At 42.2% G+C, this 20,427-nt stretch overlaps 1 protein-coding gene across 1 annotated transcript in view; it reads left to right on the top strand.

Annotated features, from left to right (window-relative positions):
- Wdfy4 (WDFY family member 4) overlaps positions 1 to 20,427 on the top strand; it is a 271,706-nt gene that overhangs the window by 81,895 nt on the left and 169,384 nt on the right. Inside the window, exons 14-23 of the mRNA XM_078042593.1 lie at positions 9,522 to 9,736; positions 10,716 to 10,810; positions 11,396 to 11,621; positions 12,026 to 12,102; positions 12,370 to 12,591; positions 13,732 to 13,910; positions 16,000 to 16,231; positions 17,321 to 17,466; positions 18,446 to 18,557; positions 19,222 to 19,412. Of these exons, the coding sequence (XP_077898719.1) occupies positions 9,522 to 9,736; positions 10,716 to 10,810; positions 11,396 to 11,621; positions 12,026 to 12,102; positions 12,370 to 12,591; positions 13,732 to 13,910; positions 16,000 to 16,231; positions 17,321 to 17,466; positions 18,446 to 18,557; positions 19,222 to 19,412 (1,695 nt within the window). The remainder of the gene's footprint in view (positions 1 to 9,521; positions 9,737 to 10,715; positions 10,811 to 11,395; positions 11,622 to 12,025; positions 12,103 to 12,369; positions 12,592 to 13,731; positions 13,911 to 15,999; positions 16,232 to 17,320; positions 17,467 to 18,445; positions 18,558 to 19,221; positions 19,413 to 20,427) is intronic.

Raw genomic sequence — 20,427 nt, 5'->3', positions numbered from 1 at the left:
TGAGAAGATTATTAAACCACTTGGATCCTTCACTTCCTGTGTGTAGTTTGGGGATGACAATATCATTGCCCTCATGGTATTATTGGAAGGATTACATGAAGCAAAGCTTGAGTGCTTATGATGAGGAGCAGAACATACACAACAGCTTGGGAGCACATGCTATATGGCATAGCTACAGTGATTAGTTGCCAAAAATTTTATGGGCACTTTATATCATTTAATCTTCATAAGAACCTTGCAAAGTGAATGACAGTATGAAAATGAAGACTTAAAACTTGCAGCAACTGATAGAGTTAACAACATTGCTAAGTGGTTAATATATTTCCTTATGTGAGATCTGGACTTCCTGCCACCTGCCTGGTTGACTTTCCTGTAGGCAGGTGTAGTCATGGGAGGTTATGGGAAAACAACCACCTGGTCAGACTTAGGCATTGAAGAGACCATTATCTATCTTCAGTCTGCACCTTACATCATTATTGGGTGTGTTCCAGAGACCTAAAGCCTGCTGTAAAGATTCTGTTGCCATGGAAACTTCCTGCACAGCATGATGGAACAGAAAGGAGATAGAGTATGGGGTTTCACACATCCATCAACTAATTTGTGCCTAAATTTGGAAAAGGGTTCCATTTTCTGGAATAAGACTTTATTTCAAACACATTGAACTAATCATATGGGCTTCAAATAACTAAAATATTGACAGTGCTAATAGCCTTGGATAGCATTGCATAAGGGAAGGCTATTTGAAAAGAGCCATTTCCTTCTGGTGGAATAGGATTCTTGCTTTGTTATAACACAGTAGACATTCCCAAAGTGTCGATTTTATATGCTCTTTCCCGTCTGAGTCCCATATCCCAAATATTGCTATTATTCTTGAGTAGAAAATTTCAGATTCTAGTCAAAATCCACATGACTTCTCAGGGTAGCCTCTTAAATAAAGCAAATAGATATACTCTTGCATGGAGATGAAGAAGATTGAAATCAAGCTGCAATGGATATGAAATCATGGAGTAGGAATTATAGTTGGAAAGAATGGGCTCTGGCCCAATTATCAGGTGACACTGCTTCTAGTTCTTTTTATTCTCTTTATTTAAATGATTTATATAGGTCTTTTCCTTTGCACCTCAAATTCAATGACTTGAATGTGGCTAGATCACACAGATTGCAGAATTGATGTCTTAGGGCCAGAGAACTAATGGAAATTCATAAATGAAGCCAAGTGTGACAATAGGGAGCAGTAAGGCCTGTGGCTAAAGAGAGGAAATTTGCCCTACCTCAAGTTGGTCACATTTAACAAAGGGGAAACAAAACAGAAGCAAAACCCAAACTACACCTAGCAAATTAAGCACTTCTAAAGGCCAACAGTTTATGACACTAAATCACTAAATCCCCCTTTTTATAAGGAATTTTGGGTGCATTGTTAAAATCATGAGCTTTAGAGGAAGGCCTAGGTTGGAGATAGCAGTTCTTCTCCTCATTAGCCATATGACCTTAAGATATTAATATCACCTCTTAAAGTCTCAGTGTCTTCATCTACAAAGCAGGTATACTAACATTTTCCTGTTGAGAGGAGTAATAGAGTGTATGATTGTAAAGTCCTTAGAAGAGTCTCTGTACTCGGCGTGTGTCCATCAGACAGATGCTGGCTTCACCATATCCCTCCCCCTGCTCTTCTAGTTTGATAGTCTATGTTCTAGGTGTCTAAAATATGAAATGCAAGTTAATACATTTTAGCTATAATCCAACTGGCAGGTTATTGATAAATTTATAACAGAAAATTGACATTGAACAATATGTCATCTACTTGTGAATCAAAGAACTTGGGTCCTTTCTTCTTCTGCCTTTATCAGTGACTTCAGCAAAACTCAGATGACAGCCAGTATAGCACTGCATGGAGGAGTTAGTTACCTACCAGATGGCAGAAGGGAAGGGAAGGGTCCCAGCCAGCTTGAGCAATGGATCAGAATTCATAAAGTCAAAATTCAGGAGGGATAATCAGGCCTATCCCTGTGTCTAGAAGCATATTCACAAAGTGTATAAGGCAGAACACGTGAGAGAGTCTCCGTGCTTTAGGAGTAAGGTCATAATCGTCCTGAGTGGGGTGAGGACATCACATGGTGAAGTGCATTTTATGGAGGTAGCTGAGCCTGGATTAAAGCTGCAGTCCAGCTGTGTGGTCAGGCACTGAGTTTGGGTACAGCTATGTCAGCCCAGAGGACGCCCAGGAAGTCAGGACCAGGCTGCAAATAGCCCTGGCAGGAAGGTGGTTCACAGAGGGAGAACTACTGGGGAAACAGTGCTCCTACTTCCAAGCCAGGATTCAGGACCTGGCACGGGTATTGGGGCACTGGTTTGTGTCAGCTCAGACCATTATACTGAATGGGTACAACAGTCAGAGGGTAGCCCTGTGATCCGGGTCATTTATTAGAGGCTGGCTCAGAAATGTAGGGGGCTTCTTAGGTTAACCACAATAGAAGTGGTGGGTCTCTAAACAAGAGCAAGGTCAGTGCTGGGTCTCCAGGCTGTCTGGCCCTCCAGAACCAGAAAGTTGAGGAATTCAGAGCTCTGTGCCACTGTCTTGGATATCTCCCAGGAGCTGGGGTAGGCCAGGACCTGACAGGCAGAAGGACAAATTCCTTTGCCTGGCACCTAAAGGCCCTCATGCTGTGGTTCTGCCCAGAGACCCTCAGACTTTCCCTGAAAGGCTGCTCTCATTGTCACTCCTTGGCCTCTGCATGTGCTAGTCCCTCTTCTGGAAAGGCCACCTCCTTGTTGGCCTAGCTCTTTCCACTATTTTTCAACAGCAAATAGTCAAAATGTTTTTTCTGACTACCTTGTCAGCCTTCTAGGTTAGGAACACTCTCTGTTCTAGAATATCCTGGTAGCTATTGTGTTTGAGGTAGAGCTAAAACTGGGAAATAAATGTGAAAGGTCATTGTCTCACAATGCTGTGAAGCTGGAGGAAGAAGAGAAGGAAAGGCAGAAGAGGAAGAGAGAAAGAAAGAAAGGAGAGAGAGAAAGAAAGGAGAGAGAGGAAAAAAAAAACACCCGTAGTGTGATATTTATCTTGGGTGAAATATTATATTGACATAGTGAGGGTTGGGAAAGTAATTTTTTTTTGGATGGAAGGATAAGTGAATTGTCACTTGAGTAATAAGTAAAAACTCAGTAAAAGGATAGATTTGGAATAAATATTCCCAGCCTGGGGTGTCAGCCAAAATGGGCATGCCATTGTCAGCACATTGATTGTCACTATGGCTGGAGTACTGGGTAGACAAAAGGGGAGGAAGAGAAATGCAGATGGGAAGAAATAAACATTTTGTAAATTTTTGAGATCCTAGGCTTCTGCTACCAAGAAACCCTGACCATCACACATATATAAGATTTGTAATGAAGGAGACTTTTGGAGCAGGTACTCACATTGGTTATAGTTATCAATCTGTCCAAGTTCTTCAGGGAAGTTAGGCCCTTTAGACATGGATTCTGCTGACTCAATGGGAGTTGAATTCTCTCTTACATCCAAACTGAAAGCACAACCTCCCAAGCCTATAAGGCCACATGGGCAGCACAATGAGGGTATTAGGCTGCTGGGGCTGTGGCAAAATGGAAAAATTCATGCCTGTAAAAAAAGGGAACTAATTCTAAGTAAGAGATGGTAATAACCACTATAACTTGTTGTGGGCCCTATTTATGCCTGGCATCTTGTTTATAGTCTTGGGTAATGTAAAGAACATAACACATATCAACGCTCTTCCAAAATCATCAAATAAAATACATTTCAACCATTTGGAGAAAGCAATTAATCCAAATCCAAGTAATTCAACTAAGTTCCTACTTCTTTCAGTGTCTAGGGGAAACACTATGCTGGGTGGTGGTTTTACCTGTAAGTCAGGACAGAATGGTTAATGTCCACAAGATACACTGTGGCTCCCTGGAATAATATTCTAGGCTCCTTGGAAACACTCATCTGTATTAATCCATTTTCTGTTACTGTAACAAAATACCTAATCCTGGATGCTTTATAATGGAAAGAGACTTGTTTAGCTGGAAGTTCAAGGAGTTGATAACAGAATTGGCTTAGCCTTGGTGAGGACCTTGTGGCAGATGGAATCATAGTGGGATTGAGTGTAAAAAGGAGAGATTATATGGTGATAGACTGGATTCCAATGAGAAATATGTTAATACTTTCTGAGGGCATCACCCTCAATGACCTAAAGACCTGTCACTAGGCCCTACCTCTTAAAGTTCCCACCTGTCACATTATTACCCTTGGGACAAAGCTTCCAACCTATGAACCCTTTGAGGACAAACCACATTCAAATCAGCACCTCTCCACCAGGACCCATCTTTAATTGTATACCAGGACTATATTAATCTGGAGCAGGAAAGTGTCGAGAGAGAGAGAAAGAATAATAAATATCCACAGCTGGATAGGATGAACTTGAAGTCTTGACTGTTAAGCAGAGAAAGCAGAAAACTCCTGAAGGCTGCCCCACAATTGCTCTGTGATAATTTGCCTTGCAGGTCCAGTCGCCGGCCAGCCGGGTGACCCCATACTCTTACCACGGAGTCCTAATTGAACCATCATCCCCTTTCCTGCACTGGAAGTAATATGCGTTAGGAAAATCAATCCATTTGTAGGGGGAGAAACCAGACTGGTTTCCTGCTACTGCTCATATTTTCACTAAAACCCTATTTTCCTGGAACCAACATTGAAAAAAACAGCACATTTTATTCAAAACAAGGCAATATTGGTATTGACAGAGCTGCAGTGATAATGAGGACGATCAATTTTCCCTTCTCCATTATGGGGTATTGAGCAACTTTGGAGTAAACTTGTGGCATCATTAGACAAGATCAGCATTTCTCCTTTTTGAAAACTTTTTCTCTTTCTTTTTTGCATATTTAGATTGAAAGTATATCTGCTCTGATGAGGGCAGCCGGGGTGGGTGGGGAGAACAAAGCAAAACAAAACAAACAGTCCCCAAAGCAATATGTGAAGTGCTGGTAATAAAAACTGGGGCTCATAGACATTTCTTTTTAATTCTTATTAATAATACATTGTGATGTTATTTTTGCATCTTGCTCCATATAGACTGTCTCCCCAACTCTCACCCCAAATTAAAAGAGTGCAGTTACAGAATGGAATAATCCCAGTTCTGGTAGAGAGAATGCTCAAAGCAAGAGGGCAGATGTTCTTTGTCTGTTGTAACGGCAGTGGAGGAAAAAGGCAGAGGCTATGGTGGATGCAGGAAGAGACAGAACATCAGAAGGCAGTTCTGGAGAAGGAAATCAAGGACATTAGTAGATTTCCACACAGAATAGCTCCTCAAAGCAAAAGTGAAAGAATTGTTTAATGCACATTAATGTGGGCATTTCTATCTTCAGTTTCTTGTCCTTGTTGGGCTGCCCATATATCTCTGATAGATCAGGCTGGCTGTGCAGAGAACCTGTGTAAAGGGAGGTGGACTGCTATGGTGGCCCAGTTAGTGTATTCCAAGGGTTCACATGCCAGAAGTCTGGTCTCCAGGATGGTAGTGTTGAGAGGTGTGGGACCTTCAAGGGTGAAACCTAGTGGGAAGTTATTGGGAGTGTTGTCCTTGAAAGGAATTAATGGAATTTTCTTTTATTTTCCTCCCTTCCTCCCTTCCTCCCTTCCTTTTATTCTTTTAATTTCTTTCTTTCAGTGCTAAGGATTGAACCCAGGGTTGCTTAGCCACAGCTCCATATACCCAGCCCCCAGCCCTTTTTAAAAATTTTGAGACAGGTCTTACTAAGTTGCTTGGGGCCTTGCTAAGTCACTGGCCTTGAACTTTGGATCCTTTTGCCTCAGCCTCCCAAGATAGTGGGATTACAGGAGAGTGCCACAGGGACCTAGTAGGTTCTCAAGAGAGGGTGGTTAGGAAAGAGTTGTCTTGCCCTTGAAACTCCAGAATTATAAGCTACATAAGCCTGTTTGTTAATGCACTACCCAGCCTCAATTATTTCACTATAGTGACAGAAAACAGATTGATACAAATATTACCTTCTCCAAGTGATGAGACCTTTCCTTGACATTAGTCAACCATGTGATCAGGCTAACAGCAACATTGACAAAATAGTGATACTTCAGAATAACAAAATGCTGCCCAGAAGGGAAGTACATCTGAAAAGTCATTCTTGTGTGACTTTATCCCCTCTAAATTTTAAATCAGGAGTGTTATTAAATATACCTTAGAAATGGAGACATTGCTGAATGCCATCAGATTGAGGTAAGAGGTACAGGCATTGAGTGTCTGGAAGCAGGTGAGAGGATGTGAGGTGGGCTGTGGCCCCTCTGATCTTTTTAAATTAGGGCATTATAATTATGCCTAGCGTTTGGGTTTTCCTTTCTTCTTCCCACCACCTTTTCTCCCTCCTCTACTGATCTTCCTTTCACTCCTTTATTCATTTATTTTTGATTGGCATTTTCTACATATATATAAAGATGAAATTCCCTTTGATACATTTATATATGTACATAACATAATTTTGTTACATTCATTTCATATTTTCCTTCCTAGAATTCTTCATTCCTCTCTTTGTTCTTTTTCTACTCCACTGATTTTTCCTATGTCTTTATGATATTTTATTATGATTCCCTCCTTCACCACTGTCTTTTCCTCATTTTGCTCTAGCTTGTGAATTTGAGAGAAAAAAATTGACCCTCTATTTTCTGAATCTGGCTTATTTCACTTGGTATGGTTTTCTCCATTTCCATCCATTTACTGGCAATTGCCATTATTTCATTCTTCTTTGTGATTGAATAAAACTCAATTGTGTATATGTACCACATTTTATTGATCCATTCATCTATTGATGGGCATCTGGGCTGATTCCATAATTTTGGCTATTGTGAATGGTGCTGCTTGTAAACATTGAAGTGGGTATATCACTATTGTATGCGAATTTTAGTTCTCTTGAATAAATACCAAGGACTGGGATAGCTGGATCATATGGTGGTTCTATTCCTCATTTTTTAAGGAATCTTCATACTGCTTTCTAGTGTGGTTGCACTAATTTGCAGTCCCATCAACAATGTATGAGTGTATTTTTTCCCCTCACATCCTTGCCAGCATCAATTATTGTTTGGGTTCTTGATAATTGCAATTCTGACTAAAGTGAGATGAAGTCTTAGTGTTGTTTCAATTTGCATTTCCCTGATTACTAGAGATGCTGCATTCTTTTTCATATATTTCTTGGCCATTTGTGTTTCTTCTTTTGAGAAACTTCTGTTTAGTTCTTTTGCCCATTTATTAATTGAGTTATTTGTTTTTTTGATATTGGGTTTCTTGAATTCTTTATATATTCTGGATATTAATCCCCTTTCAAAAAATTAGCTGGCAATGATTTTTTTCCCATTCCATAGGCTCTCTCTTAATTTTCTTAATCACTTCCTTTTTAAAAAAATTTGACAGCATCCAAGTTTTGATTTTATTTTTTGAACTTTAGGGATATTGTTGAGAAGGTTGGTGCTATATCTATATAATGGAATATTTTTCTTATAGCAATTGCAAGGTTTCTGATCTAATACATAAATCTTTGATCCATTTTGATTTGACTTCTGTGCAGGGTAAAGATAGGGATCTGGTTTTATTCTTCTGCATTTGGATATCCAGTTTTTTCCAGCATTATTTGTTAAAAAGGACGTCTTTTATCCAACATATGTTTTTGGCACCTTTGTCAAATATCAGATGACTGTAAGTTTGTGGGTTTGTTGTTATGTCTTCTGTTTCTTTGATCTTCATGTCTGTTTTCATTCTATTACCATGCTGTTTTTCTACAAATAGCTCTTTTTTTCATTACAATTCTTAATACACCTTTATACCACAATTTATCATATCTTTGATTGTATATGAGGTATGTTGACAGAAAATTCACATACATGTATTTTGTATAATGATGAGGGTCTGTAGCTCTTTACTGTAATTTGTGATCAGATATCGTGATGCCTCTAGCTTTGCTCAGAAGCATTTTGGCTATCCTGGGTCTATTATTCTTCCAAATGAATTTTAGAATTGGTTTTCCTAGCTCTGTGAAGAATATCACAAATATTGCATTGAATCTATACATTGTTCTGGTAGTACAGCTATTGTGACGATATTAATTCTGCCTATCCAACAACGTGGGAGGTCTTTCCATCTTCTGTGGTGACACTAAAGACACTTCAGAATAAAAAATGATTCCTGGAAGGGAAGTTCCTTTGATGAAAAATCATTCTAATGTGACTTCATCCCCTCAAAATTTTAAATCAGAAGTGTTATTAAAGACACCTTAGATAGCTGGGGTTGTGGCTCAGTGGTAAAGCACTCACCTAGCAGGGGTGAGGCACTAGGTTTGATTCTCAGCACCACATAAAGATAAATAAATAAAGGTATTGTGTCCATCTACAACTAAAACACTTAAAAAAAAGATACCTTAGAAATGAGGACATCACTGAAACCATCTGTTTGAGGTAAGAGGTGCAGATGTTGAGTGTCTGGAAACAGGTGAGAGGACGTGAGGTGGGCTGTGACCTCTCTACATTTTTAAAAAAATCTAGGAAAGATGAGGATTCTTCCCCCATACATTTAACTCCATGAAACATATATCTTATAAAATAGTGTTATAAGCCTTTGGAAGAACCCAATTTTGTTTAATTCTCTCCCTTTTTGATAGAAACTTACCCTTGACCCTTTCTTTGTATGGAGACTCTCAAATAATCATGGAGAGATCATGATGGGATGAGGTGATTCTGAGCATGAGATCCAGGGACAAAGCCAGGCCCTGTCCTTATCATGTGGCCCCATGCAATTAACTTCTCTGAACTCAGATTCCTCTTCTGTAAAATGGGGATGACCGTAGCATCTACTTCAGATTTCCTCACAGGTATAATATAATCATGTTGAAATGCTTAGAGCGTGGCTTGGCACATGCAAATACCTGGTAAATATTCTCATCATGGGATAAAATTTGGTACTTAAGGTAAAGTAAATGTCAGGCCTGGAGTCCCTTTTACCTCTAATAGTTCCATAAAGTTTACTCAGGGCTGCAGGAACCCTGTTCCTCTCCAGAATACTGTTAAGTTCTCTGCTAAAGCATGTCCTATACTGGGCAGAGACCCTGTCTGCTCACTGGCCTCATCTTTATACCATGAATCCCTTGGGAGCAGGGAAGAGTCTTACCCATCTTTAAATACCCAGAAGCAGTGGTTGCAGGACCACTGATACTTGTTTGAAGGACAAGGAGAAGAAAGGAGGTGGGAGAGTGCAATGAAAGAAAGCTTTCACTGGGGGATGTGAGTAGGAGCTCAGGTCTTTCTCTAGGCTGGCCTCCCCCTGTGCCTACTGTTGCAGATGAAGAGGGATGTGGGAGAACACCTGAGACAGGGGTACGGTGGGCATGAGTTGTGGCAGGGGTCATTAATTGTCCCATATCCAATCCCAGGCCCAGTTGAGAGCTTGCCAGTGTCACCCACAGGATGTCCTACCCTCAAGGGCTCATGGTTTTCTTTGGTTACCTCTTAGCTTTCTGAGGAGATCCAGTGCTCCATGGCCAGTCACCTCCAGTCCCTGGTGAAATCAGAGAAGAACCGCCAGGTCATGTGTGAGGCGGGGATGCTCAGGACCCTCATGACCTCCTGTGGCTGGGCCCTCAGCACCAGCAGCAGCCCCTTGCACTCACACCTCATCAGGATTTTTGAAAAGCTTGCTTCCCAAGCCATCGAACCAGATGTGTTAAGGTATCATGGGAGCTAAGAATTACATGCTGCAGAGAAGGGTGATGGGTGCACCATGGACAGTAGGGAGTCTGTGGACAGGTGTCCTGGTCCCCCTCCAACATTCAACATGGAAGTCCATGGAAAAGCCTTGGGTCTGCTGTGCCATGCACTGGGACCCACAAAGCAGACAGCCCTTCCCATGGAGATGGTGGTCTCTGGAAAGGGGGCTTCAAGAACATGAAGCTAGAGCTAGCCCTGAGGCCTGGGCAGTTCGCTTGCAAGGAGAGGAAGGAACTGGACATTGCAAGATCTGTTGGAAAGAGTGGGACTGGGAGGAGTGGCACTGGGAGGGTCTGACAGATCCAGAGGCTAGTTTGCAGAAAGCTGGGGTGGCAGCACTCCTATTGGGGACCTCCATGAAGTCACATTCTTGGAGAGCCACAGCAAGGAGGGAAGGCACACAGGAAAGCAGAGGTGGAAGACAAAAATCAGAGAAAGGATAGGCTGCATTCTGGAGGGAGGTTGAATCTCCCAAGACCCTAAACTACCCTGTGGGAGTCTCCAGATGGGGGGCACTGAGGGGGGTCACATACTCAGCAGTTCCCTGCTTATACAAGTCAGGGGGACAGAAGGCTACCTCTTTCCAGCCAGCACGCATGGGGTCCAGAGGCTGGGCCAGCCTCTTCAGTCCTGGTTGGATAGGCTGCCAGACCAGCCACCACACTTCGTGCTGGGTAGAAAATTCCTTCAGAAATTTTTATAAAAAATGCACATCACAAGATGGTGCTTGAGGCTCCTAACTTTGCAGGTTCTCTGGTAGCAAGACAGTAACACCCTGTCTCTGCAGTGCTTTAGGAAAGGGCATTTCAAGCCAAGGGGGTAAAGGGATCAAAGGAACACTGGACATCTGGGGGAAGTGGTCTGGATAAAGTTGAAGAAAACTTTAAAATGTGCCTGTAAAATGTCTTCACTTGGTTCTCTTGTATGTTATGATACTCAGACAATTTCTAGGTCTTGGAATTCCTCCACCTCTGTCTGCTACAAAGAAAACCCTTGATTCTTCTCAATGGCATGGAAGCCCCCCTGGACACTCAGGTGAGGAGGGGGAATAACTGGAGTAGCTCAGGGCTGATTAGGGGGATTAGAGGCAAAATGACAGGGTGATGCCCTGTGTCAGGCCTGCTACTTGGCGGGGGGGTGACATTGAAAACAAAGTCATGTACACCTTCAATGTATTATCACATAGGATCCAGTTTAGAGAAAGAATGAAAAATCAGTCTTGGAACTGGTTGCCATAGGTGGGAGCTGAAAACTCTCAGGGAGACAGCTTGCTGTGGAAGATTGCAGGTTAGCGAGCTTGTGCAAAGTTCCAGCAAGTAACTCCAGTAGGCAGACAAGCCATTGATAGCAGCAGAAAGTGATGCTTGGAAAGGGGAAGGAAGCATGCTGGAATGAAAGAGAAATTTCTGGAGGAACAGAGGAAAAGATTATTTCCACCTTTTGATATTATCAAAATCAGCAGAGCTCATGCTGAAGGGTCAAGAGATCCACCGTCACTTGTGTTTAGTGTTTGGAGACTGCATAATGCTCTGTTAGTGGAGATACTTCAGGGATATTTCCAAAACAGGGGTGAAAATGCACTGGGCAAGGACATATATTTTCTTTTGTTTTCTTTCTTAGGGTTACAGGCAGCAGATCAGGGCATGGTTGAGGGACCTGCAGAAGCCAGTCCAAATTCTGGAGTGGCTCAGTCCCTCAGGTCCTCAGAGGCATCCCAGGATTCAACCACAGCCCTTCAAACCGCACTGAGCCTCATCTCCATGACCTCCCCACGCAACCTGCAGCCTCAGAGGGCTGCTCTAGCACCATCATTTGTGGAATTTGACATGTCTGTAGAAGGTTATGGGTATGGACAACTCTCATTATTAACTTCCTTGTGCCTCTGATGAGTTAAAACATTGATTATAAAATTATAGCTCCCATAAGTTTTTACCGCCCAAGCAGAGCAAAGTGTCTAGGTTATGAGCCCTCTCTGCTCAGTGGCTTTTCAGGGGCAGTATCACCAGCCGTGGAGGATCACAGCCCTCTCCTTTCCTGGTGTGGCTACCTTCTGGAATCTCCTCCCATCCTCTCCAGCCTCTGTGGGGGATCGTAATAGCACTAACTGCTTTCTATCCTTTCTTGGTGTAAGAGTGGGTAAAGCTCCTACCGGAGGACCAGAGAGAGGAGATGTCATGGCCCCAACTAGCTGACTTCAGGCAAGAGGGTGTCTTTGCAGTCCAGTGATCTGAGATTCTTTCTTGTTTCCAGCTGTTTGTTTATTCCAACCCTGTCTACAGTTATGGGCATCAACACCGAGTATTCTGTCTCTGGAGGGATTGGGACAGGTAGGTATTTCCCAGGTGGTTTAGTTCTCCACCTGACCCCAAGAATAGGTCCTCAAGTATTACTTATTTCCTGTGAGCATCTACTTCCTACCATAAATAATGAGACAAAAGCATCCTCTGCCTTGTGGAGTTGAAATGAATTTGGCATGAGTTAGGCCAGGCACAGTGCTGGCACTTAGCGTGGCTGTCAACTCAGAGCCCCAGTGGATCTAAATTTGTTTCCTCAGCAGGACAAACAGTGAGGCTATGCTTATGTTCTTATTCCAGGTGCTGCCAGATCATTCCCTCCACCAGGGGGTCTGACCTTCTCCTGCTGGTTCCTGATCAGCAGGCAGGCTGCTATCACTGAGGGCCACCCTCTGCGCTTCCTAACCTTGGTGCGCCACCTGGCCAGGACTGAGCAGCCCTTTGTCTGTTTCTCCGTCAGCCTCTGTCCAGATGACCTATCCTTGGTTGTGTCCACAGAAGAGAAAGAATTCCAGCCCCTGGGTAAGACATTGGGATGCTATACTGGTGTCTCCTATACTTGGTTGAAATGAAACTGAATTAGAAGCTCTTGATAAGGGCATGTTTAGAAACCTGGCAACCTCTTGTTTCTCCTCATCTTTTACAGTTGCTTCCTTGGGTTCCACATCTGGTGAAAGGTCTAAACAAATATTTGTTGAGTGTCACTGTGGTCTGGGCTCTGGAGCTGTAACTGTCAGGCAGACAAGACTCTATACCTTAGTGTGATTTCAGAGGTTATGCTCAGTAGCTTTCCAGAAACATAGCTCACCACTGGCAGAGTGATCATGGATGGATCTTGGGGAATTGCCTCATTGGAACAAAGACTGATTCATCTCCTGTACAAGGTTTGCAAGGAATACACACAACTTAGCTGCAGCTAAAGCAAACTTAGACATCCCACAAATGTTCAGCCCAAAATACAGAGGGCTGGCCAGTGTTTGGTGGGCAGGCTGGTGGCCCTAGGGACCCAGGAGCCTGATCATCGCTCAGTAGTGCTGGTGGCTGCTCCTTTGGAGCTCTGTCTTTTGGAGTTCAGCCTTGTTCTCCAAGCCCACCTGCCTGAGATGAACAAACCCAATATATCTCTGCCACATGTTCCTCTTTTGTGTTCTGAGTCAGTGTTTCTAGTGAAATATGTGGAAGGCTTAGAGAGAATGGTTGATATTCTCAGCTCACAGCAAGACTTCCTTTGCCCCATCCCTTCCAGGACTTTTACCTGCACATGGCCACTATCATGGAGGCAGTCTAATGTAGCTAGACCCTGGCTGGAACATGACTCCTGTGTTTAAATACTGACTGCATGACCTTGGGCTAATTACTTATCTTTCTTTGCTTCAGAATGGTAAAATGGGAACTATAATATTGCCTATCTTGCAGAGTTGTTTGTGAAAATTAAATGAGCTAATAGTCATAATGGTGCTTAGACCAGTCTGGCACAGTTAGAGCTCAAGGACTGATGGCTGTTGCTGCTGCTAATGTAATTTTTTTTTGAGAAGAAGGGTAGGTTATGTCTACCCGAGGCACAAGGCCCACATGGGTTATCCAGGGACATCCCTCTCCACCATACTGGGTTACTGCAGCATGATGCCAAATGCAAGGTCTAGTGATTGTGTTCTCTTCTAGACATCATGGAACCCGAGGATGAGTCTGAGCCCTCTGCAGGATGCCAACTTCAGGTCAGATGTGGCCAGCTGCTGGCTTGTGGTCAATGGCATCACCTGGCTGTGGTTGTCACCAAGGAAATGAAAAGGAATTGTATCGTTTCCACCTATCTAGATGGACAGGTCATTGGTTCAGCCAAGGTGAGATGGTTTCCCCAAGCACTAGTTACCCCATGGCCATGCCTTCTGATCCCACTACTTGGAGTGGTTTGGGTTCAGTTCAATGTTTTCTTTCAAGCAGGTTTGATATCTAATGAAAACCCCCTTGCTTTCCAAGATACTGACTGAGCTCAGGTGTGAAAAGGACATCTTAAGAAAGTTGACTGAATAATAAGACACTATAAATCTCTGAAATGCACAAAGCAAAGCTTCTCACATTTTAAAATGCAAATTTCACAGGGAGGTCCGAGCAGAGCCTAAGGTCTGACTTCTAAGAACTTCCTGATGAGGCCAGTGCTACTGTGTGCCATTCTTAGGAACAAGATGCAAACACGGCTTACCTGATTTAGAACAAGAATGACAAGAAGGGTAGAAGAATGTGAATGAGTAGTTGGAAGAAACTTCTCTTCATCCTCATTTAGAGATATCAATGTATAAGGAAGGGCAAGGAGTTGGAAGACATGCTTTATCCAGCAACCCCTGTCAGAGGTCCTTGAGGAAGCTAGAGATGGAAAAGCATACAAAACCGGGGAGGGAAGGTACAACTCAATTTCAACTCAGGTTTCAGAGACAAGTATCTGACCAAGGCTGTATCCTAGATTCACCTGGACAGTTTTTTTTTTAAGTTTTTTTTTGCACAGGTAGTATACTAGATAGAGCAATAACATTAGAAAAGCTGTGGGTCAGGAAATCTGACAATTCAATAGAGCTTTCAATTTTTCCTGGGTGATTCTAATATTTAGCTAGAATGGAGAACCTTAGAGTTACATGTTTCTCAATTTGAACTGAACTGACATTTGGGAACGATAATTCTTTGTTTCAGGGGCCTATTCTGTGTGTTTTAGAATGTTTAGCCAAACATTGTAGTATTCCCTCCTTCATCTCATGACACTGAATTGTGACTACCAAAAATTTCTCCAGATATTACCAGTGTCCCCGAGGGGGCAAAGTTTGTTCCAGGCTAAGAAACACTAGGTTAGAACCAAGTAAATTCTGTAGGACACTGACAAATGAAGTTGATGCTTTTTTTAAAAAAAATTGTTTTTATCAAAAAGACAGTGGTAACTAGAAAGATTTTAGAAGGCTCATAAGAAAAACAGATCCTTCAAAACATAAAGTTAACCTTTTCTTCAGTGATTGATTATATTAGTTTACCCTCTTCCTTCTTTCTTCCCTTCTTTCCCTCCTTCCTCTTCCTTCTTTTCTTCCCTCCCTCAATAAGTATGTACTCCCTCATAAGGAGCTATGTCCCACACACCAAGTATGCATTAGAATTAGCTTGGCTACGTCTTCAAAAAATCTTGGCAGGAATTTAGTCTACAAATTTTGACAGGAATTGCATTATACATATAGATCAGTTTCAGGGGAATGACAACTACACTGTAGTGAGTCTTCCTGTCCATGAATATGGTATGTCTCTCCATTTAGATAGTTTTTAAATTTTTTTGTTGTTATCATTTGGAATGTTCAGTATACAGATTCTATACATGTTTTGTTAAGTAGATCATTTTCTCTTGAACAATTATAAATGGTATTGTTTTGAAATTGTATCTCTGCTTGTTCACTGTTATTGTATAGACATGCAGTTGATTTTTGTATCCTGTGACCTTGATGACCTCACTTATTTGTTCTGGGAGATTTTTAAAAAGATTCCTTAGAAATTTTTACAAGTTCATGTCATCTACAAATAGAGACAATATTATGTCCTTTTAAAAAAAGTGATGTGACTGTAGTTATTATTGGTACATAAAGTCTTATTAATGTGCCAATAATGGACATTTAAATTCTTAGTGGAATGACTGGGCTAAAAGGGATGGACTTTTGTCTCTCTTTGTGCTTCTTATCAAATCTGTTTCCAAAGGCAGAATCAATATTTTATTCCCATCTGTATTTTATAAGTTGTTTTACTGCATGCTTCTTAGATTTGATGGTCATCTTTCTAATTTTTGAAATTCAATAAAATTTTATTTTGACTTGTGAATAAGGTTCATCATGTTATAGTACTACAATTTTATTAGGTTAATTCTAAGATTAGCACTACTTACTTCCTTCATCCTTTATCTTTAAACAGATGCTGTACATTCAAGCCTTACCAGGACCTTTCCTTTCAATGGATCCATCTTCATTTGTGGATGTCTATGGATATATTGCAACCCCTCGGATTTGGAAACAAAAATCATCATTAATCTGGCGTCTTGGTCCTTCATATCTTTTTGAAGAAGCCATATCACCAGATACTCTAGAAGTTATTATCAAGCTTGGCCCAAGATACTGTGGTAACTTCCAAGCTGTGCATGATCAAGGTATGAGTGTTTTGACTTATAATGTCTTTGCTGATATTAGTTTTTAAATGGACATCCAGTTATTTATAGCATATTTATAAATGATAAACTCAGCACAGGTCAATCATTAAGGAAGACCTCTATAATTGGATCATTACATATTTACAACCCAACAGAAAATGTCACAGAAAAGGAAATGACAATATCCTTTAGATTTCAACTCCAAAGCACCTAATGGAGGTGGGTGGGTGGGTAATACCAGCAGTGAAGAAAGAGAGAAGAGAATGAGATAAATAAGTTACATTCCTTTTAATGAAGAAGCTTTTTAACTAAAGCATACTGTTGTCTTCAATTATTAAACAGGCAGACAAAACATCCACATTTTCATTATTGATTGTTGGCTGTTCAAGTAGGGAACATTTCTCTCTGTGCTCTGTCAAGTCAAGGGGGTCAGTTCCCATCTGGGAAGAATGATAAATGCATCTCTGTAGGAAGGCCTTGTGCATGGCGAAGGACGATTGAGTGCTCTTGAGTGTTTCTGTCTCCAGGCCCACATCTTGTTTGAACTTCATTTCCTGAGGCAAATGGCATTGGCCTGAGCAATGGGACTAGGTAGGGTCTAGAGCCATAGTTTCACTGACTCTGTGTTCACACCATACTTCTCTAGTAGCACATTGGCTCTCCAGTGTGCTAATTGCTAGTGTGATGTTCAACACAGCCATGCAACCCATTGAAAATTTTAGGCTTTCAAGCCCAGCTTATTTTCCTTTGTTTCTAAGTCAGATTTCTCATCACTTAGAAGTTTGGTTTTGGGGAAGCAACATTAGCTTGATATCTATTTTAAGCTCCGGTAATTTCACACCTGGTATATCTCTGTTTTATAGAAGCGTCAATCTTGGGAGATTTCTCTAGAGGTTTTGAGTTAGAGAGACACAGGTAGTCACAAAACACATGACATACAAACATACAACTTGCATAGACAATGTAATAACATTAAAAAAATTCTCTCAATGATGACTTTGCTGTGTGGCAGTAGCTATTTAATCACTGAGAACTAATTTCCTTCTTTGTAAAAGGAGACTAGAACTGATTAAAGAATTGTTGCTATAGGAGGAGACCCAGAGGGTCAAGCCACACCCCTTGTTGCAGAGGAAAAGATTTCCTTTGGTCTTCATGTAACCAGCTCCTCCATCACCACTGTAGCAGACATCAGAAATGCCTACAATGAGGTGGATAGTCGCCTGATCGCCAAAGAGGTACACCTTCTAACTTCCCTTGCTGCTCTCTGTTGGAATCTTGATCTCATGACTGCTTCAGCTTCCAGTGCTTAAGCAAACTGTCAGGTGTAGGATAGATATATGCATACACACTATCATTTAATTTGTTAAAACAACCTATGCTTCTCTACCCATTAGCCTCCCCAGGACTAAACCTTCTGTTTATAATTGCTCATAGAAGAAAGTGTGTGGTATTCCTGGTACATCAAGAACAAATGGACTTTATTCTATATTGTTGTGACATAGAGAATACTGCTGACCCATCAGCACACCAGAATTGCTTTGAGTTGCTGTAACTTAAAAAACAAAAAACAAAACAAAACAAAAAATAAACTTTCAATAGATAATGAGCAAACACATGTAAATGAAGATACCATTGATTTACTTCCTCCCAATTCCTGCATAAAAATCTCTTGCTTTTAAAGCTGATACATTTTGACTGATTTGTTTGTATTCTCTTCACTGTCATGGTCAGAGCAGGAGGTGGAGTCAGGAGCTATGTCCCTCATACCAAAGCTGTGCCTTACCACACAATATATTTTCTGATGATCGAGGCCAGGATTTCTACCTTCCTGTCCCTCTGGAATCCTAGAAGTTGGGCTTTTCAGAGCCTGGAAAATCCCCGACAGGGAAAGAGACAGCTTTGCCTTGGTAGTTCTGTTTCAACTTGGGTCATCCCTATCTTCATGAGCTCTTCACTGTGAGTGTGTGGGTTGTCACAGATTCTATAACTGAAGCTGCTTATGTACAGTTAAGCCGCAGCCTGGGAGCAGGACAGGGGGACACAAACTTTGGCTTCAGTTCCCCAACACTATTTCAAGTAGTATTCTTCCACTATCATTGCTTATGAAGCACAGCACTGGGCCAGACCTTGGGGTGCCTGTACTCTGGGAGCTCAAAAATGACATTCCTTCTCTTCCAGGAGTTTCTTAGGATTAATTGTTGCCAATTTCTCTAGATGAACATTTCATCCCGTGACAATGCCATGCCTGTGTTCTTGCTGAGAAATTGTGCTGGACACCTCTCAGGTTTTCTTCGGACCCTTGGAGCTGTTGCTGTGGGCCAATTAGGTAGGTCAGGCAGTGAACCTTTACTTTTCTTTAAGAAGAAGGATAATGCACCCTAGAATTGTGGAGGCTCAGGCAGGATGGAATATACTAGTGAGAGCCAGAGTTGGAAATAAACCCAGTCAGAGAGTTGGCTGCCCAGACAGAAGAGAGATCCATTCACCTTGTGCATCTGACATTGGTAGTGAGCCCAGCTAGTTCCCTGGCTGCACAACAGGAGCCTACATAGGAGGCACATTGGGCCCTGTGTGCAGGGGCAGTGTTGTGGTTGTGGGGTAGAAGCAAAGCAGCAAGCTGGTGTGAGGATGCAGCCCATCAAGATTCAGAGGGCAGGCAAGAGCCAAAGGTTCTCACAGCAACCAAGAAACTGAGTCACAGAGGCCATCTGGCTCATCTGGCACTCTGGACTTAAGGCACATGGTACCAAACTGAGAACCTCTGGAAGTGTCAGCCTTCTAATGATTCAAACAGGCCTTTGCAGAGGATCCCTTAGCTGCCCAAGACTTCCAGAGTCTCTGTCTTTCCTCCTAACCCTGTCCTGATGCATGAATCCTTCTGGCTGTGCATGGGCAGAGGCACAGGCAGCTCCTTCACTCTTGCACACTACTGGGGGATTCTGTAGTGCAGCTGTAAAGTTCTAATAAGATGTCCCCTTTGTCCTGCACAGGGGTGAGGGTGTTTCACTCCAGCCCTGCTGCCTGCAGCCTGGACTTCATTGGCGGGCCCACCATCCTTTTGGGACTTATCTCCTTAGCGAAGGATGACCACACCATGTATGCAGCTGTGAAAGTCCTGCACTCAGTCCTGACCAGTAACGCCATGTGTGATCGCCTGATGCAGCACATCTGTGGCTACCAGGTAATCCCATCCTCCTGAATGAGCCTGGGACTCCCCTGAAAGCTGACATCTCTAAGCAGCAGGGACAAGCTTTATGTGACCAATGACATTCCCTCCATGGTGATTTCTGGAAAAGGATGGCCTTTTAAAAGTCTCCTGGGTTCTGAGACCTGCAGAGGAGCACCAGGTGACAGCCAGCCTGAGATATGCTGTTTGAGCTAGGGATGTTCATCTAGGGATGCTCACCTAGCTGCAGCTTCTGGCACTTTCCGTGACAAAATCCAGAATCATGTATGGTCTTTGCCTTCAGCAAAATGGCTATGATCCCAGGCCACAAAGCCAAATTGCTGAGGTTGAAATCCTCATCCTCATTATTTAACTTGGAAGAATAATTATCCTCTCTGCCTTGGTTTTCCCTTCTGTAAGGTAAGGACCTCTTGTATCAGAAGGCAGTGAGGATTTGATAGCGCTAAAGAAATGTTAGCTACTTGAACTCATAATCTCTTTGTGCCTCAGTTCCTTTATGTGTAAAATGGGAATATGTTTGTGATGATTAACATACAGGTCAATATGTTAAGAGTGTAGAGAGTGCCCACACAGAAGAAGTGCGAGGGTCCCATGCAGGGTATATTTTGATGGTTACTGCTATTTACAGTTGATAAGGCCAAATGAGACGGAAGCACTGTCATCAGTAACTTCCTGCATGGTTGGGAGGCGGTTATGAGAGAAACCTCAGGAAATAAGACTAGGGAAACACAGACATAGGCTTTTTCTCAAGCAACTGGCAGCTATTTTAATTAGTTTTTGTTTCTTTTGGTATGAGGGATTGAACTCAGTGACACTTTACTACCTAGGCACATCCCCAGACCCTTTTTATAGTTTATTTAGAGAGAGGGCCAGGCTAAATTACTGAGGCTGGCTTTGAATTGGTGATCCTTATGCCTCAGCCTCTTGGGCTGCTGGGATTACAGGTTTGTACCAGCACACCTGGCTCCATTCAATGTATTTTTTATCTCAGATATTATCATCATTTCCA

Source organism: Ictidomys tridecemlineatus, chromosome 1 (genome assembly GCF_052094955.1).
Source record: "Ictidomys tridecemlineatus isolate mIctTri1 chromosome 1, mIctTri1.hap1, whole genome shotgun sequence".
In the NCBI taxonomy this organism is placed as follows: Eukaryota; Metazoa; Chordata; class Mammalia; order Rodentia; family Sciuridae; genus Ictidomys; species Ictidomys tridecemlineatus.
This window is presented reverse-complemented; position numbering and strand designations above follow the sequence as displayed.